General features: G+C 34.8%; 3 protein-coding genes across 4 annotated transcripts; 2 read left to right on the plus strand and 1 right to left on the minus strand.

Moving 5' to 3' along the window:
- The first annotated feature begins 710 nt into the window (after positions 1 to 710).
- On the plus strand, positions 711 to 4040 carry LOC108202710 (transcription factor bHLH143). Of its 2 annotated transcripts, none has more exons than XM_017371230.2 (4): positions 711 to 850; positions 1277 to 1876; positions 2010 to 2166; positions 2266 to 4040. In XM_017371230.2, exon 4 carries the CDS (start codon positions 2282 to 2284, stop codon positions 3347 to 3349), a length of 1068 nt encoding a protein of 355 aa, XP_017226719.2. In that variant the 5' UTR covers positions 711 to 850; positions 1277 to 1876; positions 2010 to 2166; positions 2266 to 2281; the 3' UTR covers positions 3350 to 4040. The 2 variants fall into 2 exon arrangements, with proteins under 2 accessions (XP_017226719.2, XP_017226720.2); XM_017371231.2 differs by lacking the exon at positions 711 to 850 and adding an exon at positions 873 to 967.
- A 2351-nt stretch (positions 4041 to 6391) lies between these two features.
- On the plus strand, positions 6392 to 7192 carry LOC108202711 (uncharacterized). The gene has a single exon (XM_017371229.2). It carries the CDS (start codon positions 6518 to 6520, stop codon positions 7013 to 7015), a length of 498 nt encoding a protein of 165 aa, XP_017226718.1. The 5' UTR covers positions 6392 to 6517; the 3' UTR covers positions 7016 to 7192.
- Positions 7193 to 7955: 763 nt separating this feature from the next.
- On the minus strand, positions 7956 to 10869 carry LOC108203159 (root phototropism protein 3). Its single transcript, XM_017371923.2, has 5 exons — positions 10685 to 10869; positions 10430 to 10581; positions 10204 to 10273; positions 8840 to 10102; positions 7956 to 8669 (listed from the first exon to the last, which is right to left on the minus strand). Exons 2-5 carry the CDS (start codon positions 10540 to 10542, stop codon positions 8127 to 8129), a joined length of 1989 nt encoding a protein of 662 aa, XP_017227412.1. The 5' UTR covers positions 10543 to 10581; positions 10685 to 10869; the 3' UTR covers positions 7956 to 8126.
- Positions 10870 to 12477: the final 1608 nt, after the last annotated feature.

The following is a 12477-nucleotide window of genomic DNA, read 5'->3' on the forward strand; positions in this document are numbered from 1 at the left end:
CGGATTTTCAAGGGTTTGATTCAGTGATAAAGATTAATATGGGATTGCAATTACGATCGATAGCTCAAACTGATTTTGGTGAATGCGATACATGTAGATATATTAATTTCAACAAATCGCTTGATTGTGTTTTTATAAAGACTAGATTAATATGATTTGTTTTATGTTTATTCGACTCGATTGTTCTTGTAGATGACATATGATTTTTCATTATTGAATTAATTTTTTTTTCAAAAAAAATAGTCTAATAAATTAAAACATGTGACCCTAAAACATGTTAAAATACTTTAAATAATTAACTAAAATTTAGATAATAAAGTACATTTCCTACCGATTAAATGTATACTTTTGCCAATTAACTCAATTATCTCAATATATTTCAAAATTAAATTAAGTTACTGTACTACTCCCTCCGTCCCTTTTTAGTTGTCATATTCCTATTTTTGTTAGTCAAATTGACTAATTTTGGACCAAAGATTATAAGTCACTCTTTCATTATTTTAAAAAACTGAAAACAACATCTTAAAGTAGATTAAAAGTTATTTCCAATGTCATATATTTTTTATTTTTTCAATTGATAAAATATTAATAAATTTCAATCAAATTTTGGTCAATTTAACCGGCACAAAACCAAAGGTCACAACTAAAAAGCAATGTGTGAGTTCGCATATCCAAACAGGCCTTAAGGATTAGAGCGCGTAGTACGCGAAGTGCAAACCAACTGTTTCACCTGCTCTCACTCACTTTTTATCTCCCCAAGTCTTCCCTAAACTTTTCAGTCTTTCACATTAAAAAAGCTCTCTGTTCTCTGCTTCCTGCAGCTATACAGTACAAACAAGATCTTTCTTTTGTAAGTACTGCCACTTCTGTGTTTATATTCTTATCTTCTTCCCACTTTTATCTTTAAATTATGCTTCATGGGCACTGTTGTTTCTTGATAATTTATAGTGCTTTTTAGTTTTTTGAGGTACCCTTTTTCTTGATTGTGCTATAGATATGATTTCTTGTTTGATATTATTGTTTTTATTTTTTCTTGATGATGGGCTGTTAGGAACTTGATTATGTAAATTTGAAGAATTATGCAAATTTAACATTGAAATGAGTCAAATGACTGATATGATTGTGGTTGTTTAAATTTTGTATTGTAAAGTTTTAATTTTTGGTGTCATGTTGTTATATTAGCTGCTATGTTGTTCTTTGTTTTCGGGTTTTTTTTTATATGACAAGGTGAATTTGAATTCTTGAATTTTGATCTTTGGTTTTGCTTTGGTTGCAGGGGAATTGGTTATATAGGACGGAGCTTGTGAACAGAGGGATATATAATTTGAATACAGAGATAAATAATGTGGTTAAAAATGTCGATTGATGTGTATCGGAAAGTTATTTCCTTGAACTTGTATTGTAGGGTGATTCTGTAAACTACTCTCTTTCTCCTGATCCTTAGTTTTCTTTTGGATTTTCGACTATTGGTTTTGGCTTCTCTGCCAGTGCTGTCTTGCTCTGTTTATGTTTTTCTCTGTTATATTCATATAGTTTTTCGATACCTTTGTTCAGCCTCACTCAGCTTGTTGATCTTCTTTTAATTTATTTTTCTACGTTTAGTCTGTCTTTGCCATCTATTCAGACTTTTTACTCTAAATCTTCTTTTGAGCTTGTTCCTTATTTTCTTTTCATCATCTATTTCTTTGTCTCTGTTCTGAAAACATTCCACCGGAGTAGATTATACATTGCCTTTTTCTATCAAGTTCAAAAAGAAGTTATGGTGTGCCAAGCAGCAAGTCAGACGAAATTCAGGGCATTGAAACACGAAAATGGAATTTCTGGAAGAGTGATAGTTAGAGTGATAGCATGTTTTCAACATTTGGAAGATTGCCAGGTTTGTTCAAGTCTTTAATTACATAGTTGCTTTATTGAAATTTATTATTTATGATTCATATTAAATATAACTCTAGAGTACTAGATTTGGTTCCATGCTTAATTGTAGCTGATACAAGTTGTTCATTTTACAGGCTGAGTACTTCAGGCTTTTGCTTAAGCCTGTTACGTAGATTGGTTGCTCGATTGTGTTATTAGATCAAGTTGCTAGTTAGTATTTAATTATTCCATTAGTTTGTATTTCAAAGTGATTGAGAGTTGCAGATATAAGAAACTACAGTTTATAACCTGGTAAGTTTGATTTTAACTTTTTAGTGTATTGCACTTCAATCATCCGATATAATATCAATTGGTTGATAGTTAAAAAGTCGTTTTTAATGACATATTTAGGTATTTGTTTCGGCTGATGGTGAAAGCAAAAGATTCTTGGCTAGGTAAGCAGCCATCTGATTGGAATGCACCATTTACAGACGACATGGGAAGTGTATTACCTCCTGCCAAACAGAGTTTTGCTGTATCTGGTTTTAACCCTTTCGCATTTTCTGCAAATGCGCCTATTCCTAAATTTTCCAGTAATGGTTTATGTGGGAGTTATGGCTTGTCTGGTGGTTTGCCACTACTGACCGAAAGCTCGCTTCCCCCTCTTGTTCCATATATCAAGGAATCTCAGTATGCATTTCCACATAAACTCGGGGTTGAGACTCAGGCTAAAAATGTGACTAGCTCTAGTCAGAGAAATTATGTTATTTGTGATCAGTCAGACGATCTCATCAGGGTCTTTCTCAGTTCGTTTGGGCCTTCAACAGGAAAACTCATTGATAGTCCTGTGAAACCCGTGCAAGTCGGTTGCACGCGTGTTGTTGAACAAATTTCCATTAATGAACAAACAATTCCAATGAATCCAAAGATTCAAGGAGCATCTGATGATCATCACATATTCGTTGAAGAAAGTGAGTTTCGTGAAGACTCAGAAGAAATAAATGCCTTGCTTTACTCTGATGATGAATATGATTATAATTATAGTGACGAAGATTGTGATGGGGAAGTAACAAGCACGGATCGTTCTCCAAGTAAAGTTGAAGAAAATCTTTACAATGATGAACAAGTTGGTGACATGATTGAAGAAGTTGCTACCTCTGATGGCTCAACCAAAAGGCAAAGATTGCTTGATGGCGGTTACAAGAAATCATTAGTTGTTGAACATGCAAATTCAGGGGAAAATGATACATCCCGCGAGTATAACAATGATTTGGAATCAAGTAGTGCCTGTCCTAGAGCTATAGCTGATGTTCTGAGTTCGAATCTAAGCATCAAACGATCAAGGAAAGACAAAATTCACGAGACGTTAACAATTATTGAGACTATCATCCCGGGTTTAAAGAGTAAAGAACCAACATTGATTATTGATGAAGCTATAAATTATTTGATGTCCTTAAAGCTCAAAGCCAAAGCTCTAGGACTTGCATATTCTTAAGTTACTTCTGCAAGAAGGAAAAGGTTTGTATATAGCCATTAAGTTCTTTTACCAACTTGATCGATGGTTTTGAGAATGATATAGCAACTTTTGCTTTGCCAAGACCAATCTTTATCAATCTTTAGAGGGAGCACAATGCATGAATGCATGAATGGGCGATAAAAGCTAGGCGTAATGGGATGAAATTCGCACTTTACTTGCAGGGAATGAGGAAATATGGGATGTAGTTGTCTGATGGAAATGATTATTTTGTGCTTTAGGTGATTAAAGAAAGTCCAAGTATTCAAGGCATGGTGTTAATAGTGCTTAGCATTGCTGTCAAATGAGGACTCTTTTTTTCCCTGGAATTGTTGAGATTTCATGGATCAAGTGCATGCGTGGTATCTATCAGGTCCCACCCTCCACCTCTCTTTAGTGATTTACATTATGCTTTTTCTATTTTCTCAAAGTAATAATGATGCTCTTGATAATAAGCTCATGGTCCCTCGAGATTCATCAGGATTGAATGATCTTTGTACAGACCGAAGAATTGGGTTTGCTGTTTTGTTCTTCTTTTCGCTTTTTTGCATTTGAGTGAAAGAATTGATGTAAGAATATCTGGTGTGGGTTGATTTCAACTAGTACATATAAGCTGAGTGAGTTTGTTGCATATTATTTACTGGCTTTTATGAGATTTTGTATGATTCTTGAATTGATTGGTTGTGTTCTTGTGATTCTGAGTCTTGCTGGGGACCAACCATTTTACAATGGTGGTAAAGAGCAGTGGTGGTAGGAGCAATGTTGGGGCATATTTGAATATATATTCAGAGTAGTATTTAATTATACAACTGCGCAACTAAAAGCAATAAAGTCATCGATGGAAAATAATAAAATTTATATTATTGGAAATTATTTAGATGTAAGTATGAGGGAGAGTACTTTTATATTATAGAAATTTATTAGTTTTTGATACAATTTGAAATTTAGAGAATTGTGAGGGTCGGGGATTCATGAAAGAAAAATCTAAAAAATCGACTTGAACAGAGCAAGAATTCACATACTTATTTTATATAATATTCTTGTGTAAAAGGCTGAATTTATAAAACATTTATTCAAAACATGCTTGTATTGAGATTAATAATTTCTTGTTCCGGTGGGTTGTTTAAAATCTCCACAGGAATGAAAGGAATGGAGTCCCACCATTCTTTTAAACGCCTGCTTCCCTTGGTTTTTTGAACGCTTTGTGCCCATAAGTAAACTTGAAGGGAATCACAACTAAGAAAATGGCTAGCCCTGTTATGGCCATCATCACCAAGTCTGTATGCTGCAGAATTACTGAGCAAAATTTAAGCCAAGATGCCCAAGATTAGCAGCCAAGATGTCAAGATACAAATCATCGGTTGGTAGATTAAGAAACAAGAATGAAATCAGATTCGAAAAATAAATAAATTATTTATCTTATAACAACTAATTGAAGAAATTGTAAGATCTAAGCAGGGCCGTTCCATACCTTTGGAGGGCCCAAGGGCGAAAGAAGAAAATGGACCCTATTTTTTTTTATTTAAGTAAATTTGATAAAATATGACCTTGTAGCAATGCAAATCAAATTTTAGTCAACTTCCGTAAGAAAATAACTATAAAATAATCAAGTTTAACGATAAAGTGTACATGATGTAAAAAAAGAAGATTAAACAAATGTTTGATGACATTTATCGTTAGTGCATGATTGATAGTACCATTAGTTTAAGTACGGACGATAGAATAGGCTTACAGGATTGATATATACTAATAATAATACATAAATTATAAAATTTTTGGGTCCCTAAATTTTTTGGGCCCTGGGCGGTCGCCCTGGTTACCCTCCCTCTGGGCCGGGCCTGGATGTGTTTAGAAGAGGCTGCGCTGCGCATCGGGATCAGATTAGGTATTTTGTTTGGTGGGTCGACGTCTATATTCTATTATCTGCATCAATTATCATATATATAATTGAGTTAAGTTCATGTAGTCCACATATTTACCGTAGTACCATAGACCACGTATGTTCTGCAACTATAGAATGACATAAAAACATTGCAAAATGTATGAAACTTGTTATTTTGTGAAATACATTCTATAAATATCACTATTTCATGAAAAATATTGAAAATCATTTATGTTCGACAAGTAGAACACATATGTTGTGTAATATGTAAATATGTTCTGCAAACTTAACAAGTTTTGCAGAATAATGTGTTTTTCACTATTTAACTTGTAGAATGTTTAGGATTGTAAAATTTTTTAACAAAATAATGATGTTTATAGAACATGGTTTGCAAAATAATACATTTTGCAATGTTTTTATGCCATTCGATAGTTGCAGAACATACGTGGTCTACGGTACTACAGTAAATATGTGGACTACATGGAACTTTGTTCATATATAATATATCCATTCTATTTTCTTTTTGTTTTTAACTTAATGTTTCTCTTTAATCTTAAAATATTAATTCTTGTTCAAAATATACAAAATAAAATAAAAACAAATTCATATATAATAAATTCATATAAGTACTATTATATATAATTATTTATATATATATATATAAATAATTTCGGGTACGCATATTCATATCTGCATCCGCAATCTCCAGATTCGCATACGGATGATATCTATTTTATTTCAGATGAGGATTATATCCGTTTTTTTCCGGATACGGTAACGGATTTTTCAAGACTGATATCAGATTTTTTTGACAACCTTAGAATATATAGAGTTACAGATAAAAAAAAAATATAACCCTAATTCCCATTAGCTAAATTGTGGTACTCAGGATATTGATTTGCATGATCTCAGGGAGAATATCAAAGGATAACCTTATGATCCTATTCTCTCTTATGTACTTATTATAATATGATTATTTAATTAATTAAAATATTGAATTATATGACATGACTAGTGAAATTGTTTAGCCAACGTCTCTCATGACTAATTTTAGCTACTCAAAACTTAAATCGTCCAACTAAAATTCATATTGTTTTTATATAAATGTTTTATCGAAATTATGAAAGTATTTCTAAAATTTGACAGGTGCAATATCTTGTTCCATACCTTCAAATACCAGGCTGTAAACACTTTATATATGGCTGCAAATCCCCAGGGCAGAACCTCTCGTTCCTTATCTATTCCATGCTCTCAATACACAAACACAAATGGGACAAATCCTGGACAAATTCAAAGGAAAAGAGTGGAGGCAAAAGCAAGTAAAGAAGATCTCCGACAAGTTCTTCGACTGTTTAGAGACTGAAACTGGAAAACCTAGTCCAACATTCGAGGACCTCTACATTGCCGTGTTGCTGACATTCAATGAACTCAACAAGCGGTTGCCAGGGCCGCATGTCGACCCCCCGACAAAAGAGAGAGTGAGGGATCTGATGAGGGAATGCGACATGAACCTTGATCAGGAACTGGACAGGGAGGAGTTTGAGAGGTTTATGACAGAGTTGACGGCGGAAACGCTTGTGGTTGTGAGTCAGGGGCTGATTATTAGTATGGCTGTGGCGCCTGCTGTTGCGTTGCTTACGAAGAGAGCGACGGAAGGGCTGCCGCATGTGGGGAAAGTGGTGCGGAGAATTCCGAGTTCGGTGTATGCTTCGCTTGTCACGCTTGCGGTTGTGATGTTCCAGAAATCGATGCGCTCGGTTGAATGAAGATTTTCAAGATTTTCTCAGCATTTTTTACGTATTGAAATGTTTGCGCACAATTAGAGAATTGTTGTACCTCTTATACGTAGTAGGCTAGTAGCTGGTGTGTTTTATTTCTACCATGTAGAAATGGCGGCAGATATGTATAACTTATATGACTTGTATACAAATTAATTCCAGATACGGTTTGGAGGCATGTTAGTGAAGTTCTTTAGTATAGTATAAAAAAGTATGTCCTAATAATTAAGACATATTTATCTTCAATTTCAATAATGAGTCTTATACTTATTATAATTTAATAAAGCACAATATAAAGTTGAAAGACCGAAAAAGTGTGAATAATTTATTGTAAAATATAAGATAAGATAATAAAAGAGGTGACTTAAAAATATGGTTTAAGAGGTTGTCCAGCTTTAAGCATTGCCTAAAACTGTTTCTGACTTTAACACCGAAAATGTACACCGAAAATGTACGTTTGTGTAAGTTAGAAGTTGACTTAAAATCAAAAATAAGTCGAAAACCGACTTAAAATCATAAATAAGCCGGAAACTGAGTTAAAGTCAGAATTTAGTTTGAATTACTTTTTTCGTCAATTTAAAAAATTTAAATTTTTTTTTGATAAAATTTACTCATAAATAACTTACCTATAAATCATTTTTATTTTTTAAATTACATTTTTAATCATTTATAAATTATTAACAAGTCAGAATTTATCCAAACTAACATTTTAAACTCTTAACGTATCATATTAAGTCAAGTTAAGTCATACGTCACAATCAAACAGCTAGACGCTCAAACAACTAGACGCTCTCAATAATATAAGACATTATGACATTATTGCATCAACTTTTTTTATCAAATGCGCAAACATAAACATTTCAGGTCAAACATTTTGCATTGATCAGATGTGTGGTAATGCTTTAATTTAAAACTGGAAAAAGAAATCTGAATAATTGGCGGAAAAATCAACTTCTGAAATCACCCTTTCAAAGTTACAAACACATTGGATCCAAATCATATTCTACTCTACTAGTACATCTCATAAGCATATGAATATTTGACTTGCAAATGCAATGAAGAAAAACAGAGTAGAAAACTCAATCTCCCTCAAAAGAAACTATGAAATGGAGTTCCTCCACCTTCTATTAGTCTTTTTAGTCTGTTCTGCATTTATCTGAGACCCCAAATCATTGTTTTCTAGATTACTCATTTTGGTCATCTTGCTCAGTTTTTTCCATCCACTGCTCCATGCTGATCCTTGTTTTGGCTTCACCAATTTGTCAAACTGTCTTTGTAAGTTGTCCATGTCATTTTGTAGCTGAAGATACTTGGCACTCACAGTCTGGAGTTCAAACTTAAGAGTACTTATGTCCTTTTTCGCGGTAGCCCATCCTTCCTGAAATGACTGTGGAGTTCCTTCAAGTAATGTCTTCCTGTTTGATACCATCGGTTGGTACAGCGATTCTCCAGTGTCTTTTACTGACTGGTTGGCTAGTGCATTGCTGATTTTCACTTGTTCGGAGAAGAGGACTTGGACTACTACACGTAAGGGGAGTCGTTCGTTCTGAGCTGCATGCATGCATGCATCAATGGAAAGCTTTTGACAGTCCATCACACGACAGAGGCGTTTACGTTCGTGCTCTGACAGTGTTGGATGTGCCTGTCAGGATACAGAATTATTTTGGTTACTGTATTAATGTATTGCACAAGGACACTAGTAAAATCACACAACTCACTCGAAAAGAAACTGATTTAATTTTTTAGATATGCCTAATTCTTTTATAGGAGATCTCAAAGAATCTATTCTAATAAGTTTTAGAGATATATAACCTTTAGATAAGAGTCAATTGCTCGATACAGTCCATCATCACAACTTCTTGCTGTCTCAGGCAAAGCCTCTGCTAGCACTTGAAATTTTGTCAAAGAAAGATTTCTGTCTCTTGAAACTTCAGTAAGATAACTATCCACTAGCCTTGCTACTCTCATCTTGGCATTCGAATTATGACTCCTCTGGGATCCTTCATACATCGACTGCCTACTCGGACTAGAACTTTCAATCTGTTCTTGAACAAGGAAATGCTCCAAAAGTCTTTGAACCAGATCAATATCATACATAGTCTCACTTTTACTGTAAGAAGGTATGAGAAGGTCTTCCAATGTAGCCTGCTCGAACTGCATCCCGACACGTTTCTCCAACTCAGTAACCAAAGCAGGAGCCACTTTCACCATATTTGCCATTCTCAATAGATGGAGAAGGAAACTGCAAGATACACTGTCCTTCTGAGGGGGGATTATGCTTATAAGGCTCTCGATAATCATCTGTTGATCTTTAGTCTTAACTGTTTGTGGCTGTTCTTTTGTTCCTGCAACAATCAAATGAAGTCCACCGTTCCAACCTGCACTAACATCACTGTGGCTGCTAAGGCTACCATCAGAGCCACTGCCCTCCTTTAAGAACCCCGGGAGCCATTTGATTGCGTAGTGTGTTAATGAAGCTCCAATCAGTTCAAACCTCATGCCCTTTACTTTGATTGCAGTCATGACTCTCACAAAATGATCAATCCTAAGAATTGAAACATCTTCAAACCACCAATCAGCAGGAACTTGTTGGTTTCTACTTGGACTTAAATCCCTCATTTCATTCCAATTCGGGCTAGGAACCTTTGGAGGCTTCCCTGTATACTGCCATCTTATTCCTTTTGGATTGGCACAAGCTTTCCATGCAATAGACTCACTGCATCTTCGTACAATTTGGAGATTCTCAGCCCAAGGCGATAGCTTCTCACAGCTTTTCAATACAAGAATCGAGTCTCTCCATGATGACAACACTACATAACTTAAAAACGCTTCTGTTTTAAAAATCAGATTGCCCTCTTCTAAGTCTTCTGTCATTTCAAGATATTCTGACGCACATCTTAGCCCCGATATGTTTGTTGCTGTTAGATCAACAGCAATTCCATAACAGAACTTTGCTGCCAACTCAAAAGCCTCTGGCCCTCCTGGAAGATCATCCAAGGCTATCTTGTTTAATTCTCCTTCTCGTGAGTCGTACACAATTCTGTTAAGCTTCCCACTCTTAGAAAGAAGAGGATACTAAACATAATGAATTCAATAATTAGTCACCTTAATGGATTATTCTTAGACCTTTAAGTTCATAAGATCAGATATCTCATATCGAATAAAATAATAGCTACCTTGTGCAAGTGGAAACTAATATCTCCGATTTGAACTAGAAAATCAGTTGGAACATCTGTTGAAACAAACCTAAATTTGCAAGAAACACACACAAATATGAAGTTGGAAACAATCAAACCTTATACTAAAACAATCACTTCTATAATCTCATTTATAACTCTATCACTTAAGCAATATTGTTGGTATTTATTACAACAGAATTTCATCTATAAACTTCAAACATACCAAGACTGGCCTCTTAGTTCAAATCCATCATTCTGAACACCATGCTTAGTGTTGTTAAGCTCTCCTGTGACAAAGTCTCTCCCTCCAGCTGCTTCACTCTCTGAATCCCACATCACGAAAACCCGAAAAAAAAACTCCAGAAATCCTACAGACTGAAAAGGGAGGGTATTTTCAGAAGAAAAACAGAGAGCATGAAGGGAAAAACAGGAGACAAATTGTGATGGCTAGAGAAATGAGAAAAGGAAAGATCCCCACATGGTATTTGCTTGGAATTATCTTTAGTTGTCAGTTTCTTACATAATTGCATGCCTTATTACAGGCTGTGAAGCCAAAATGGCCATGCTATTATTTTTGGAGCATTTGGCTAATAATTTTGTTTCTCAATTTTATGATGTGTCTGAAGCACTAGTTCCACTGTAACATAAAAAGGTAGATATCATAGAATGGTAAGAACTTTCTACCTTGAATGAATGATATTCTGATAAATACTTACAAACTTCTGCACTCTCTGGTATGGACCATTTATTCTGTGGATGTGGAGGTAGATGAGTAATTCAAGGTCTTTTCAATCATTAATTTTTCATGTATCTAACCACCTGACATGACTGATGACAAGCTCTGAGATGTTTTTAAAGTGTAACTAACTTAACTTTCTATAGCTTTTTTCACTTTTACGGTTACAGGGCCATTTGACTGGTCATAAAAGAAATGACTTATTGTTTAAAGTAAAGAAGTGGATTATAAGTGAAAAGCTGGTTTGGACTTATAAATTGTTAAAAGTGCTTGGATACCGTGACTTGTAAGTTATGTTTTTCAGTTAGAAGAAGCTTGCAACTAAAAAAAGCTAGGTTTCCTAACTTTTTTTTAGGCTTCTCAAGCCCCATTATAAGCACTTCTAATAGTTACCCATACACGCACTTAATATTAGCAAGTACATCAAAGTATTCTGATTATTGATTTTGTCATCCAGAAAGGACTAGCTGCTAAACTCCTCAGCTCCGAGGTGGTCTCGCTATAAGTGGACAAGACTTGCGCCTAAGACCCCCAATGCTTAAGAAATCCTTTATACGTAAATGTATGAAATATGTAGAATTATATACAGATTACGGCCTTTAAAACAGATTTTCACCAGAGCCCCGCAAAATCTCAAGGCCGTTCCTGAGAGCTCGTCTCGTTAGTCATCCATTTCCCTGTAATAATTCAATAAATTGTTTATCTGCCAGTTGCAAGATAAATTTCAGTGAACATGATATTTAAACCTCTAGGCCATCACTCATCACTGAGTGCGAGAGTCGCAATCATGATAATTGTATCCAGAGGCGGATCTTAGAAGGGGCAAGAGGGGGCAACTGACCCCCCTTAATTTTTTTGTTTGTTAATATTATACATATTTTTAGGTTGTAAAATTGAAATTGACCCCCCTTAATTTTTTTGTGACCCCTTTTAATTTTTTTACAAAAAAATTGACCCCCCTTAACTTCATAGTCAGATCCGCCACTGAATTTGTATCAATCTTTTGTGTCGAAATGGCACATAATGCACAATAAAATCTTTAAAATATTTGCGAAAGCTATGGCAGATGGGTCTAGAGTTGATCCCAACTATCCTTCTCAAGTTATATTTATCTGAAGTCCTGTCATTCAGTAGATAACGATTATCTTCTAACTTGAAGCTTATGAATGGTCATTGTAGAGGCTGATTGTGCCACACAAATCTGCTCATGACAACTAGCTTTCATCACTTTCCAATGAAGAAGAGTTGGAACATTGGACATAATTTTCGAAAATGTGTGGCTGAGATGAACTCTTTTCGGCTAAATTGTAGGGTCCTTTGTTTGTACAATTGCAGAATTATTTGGAACTTCATATGGTTTCTGTACAAATCTAGAGAAACTAGAAAATAAAGATCTTGTCACCTTTGATTTTCTTGTATATTAGGTCCTCGTCATTGACAGTCGATTGTCTAGACTGTTTAAATGGCATGTTAGTTTATGGCCATTGCATGAATAGATACCGGCCATGATTATAACATTTTTTTATGCATAGGGC

Source organism: Daucus carota, chromosome 9 (assembly GCF_001625215.2).
Source record: "Daucus carota subsp. sativus chromosome 9, DH1 v3.0, whole genome shotgun sequence".
Lineage (NCBI taxonomy): Eukaryota > Viridiplantae > Streptophyta > Magnoliopsida > Apiales > Apiaceae > Daucus > Daucus carota.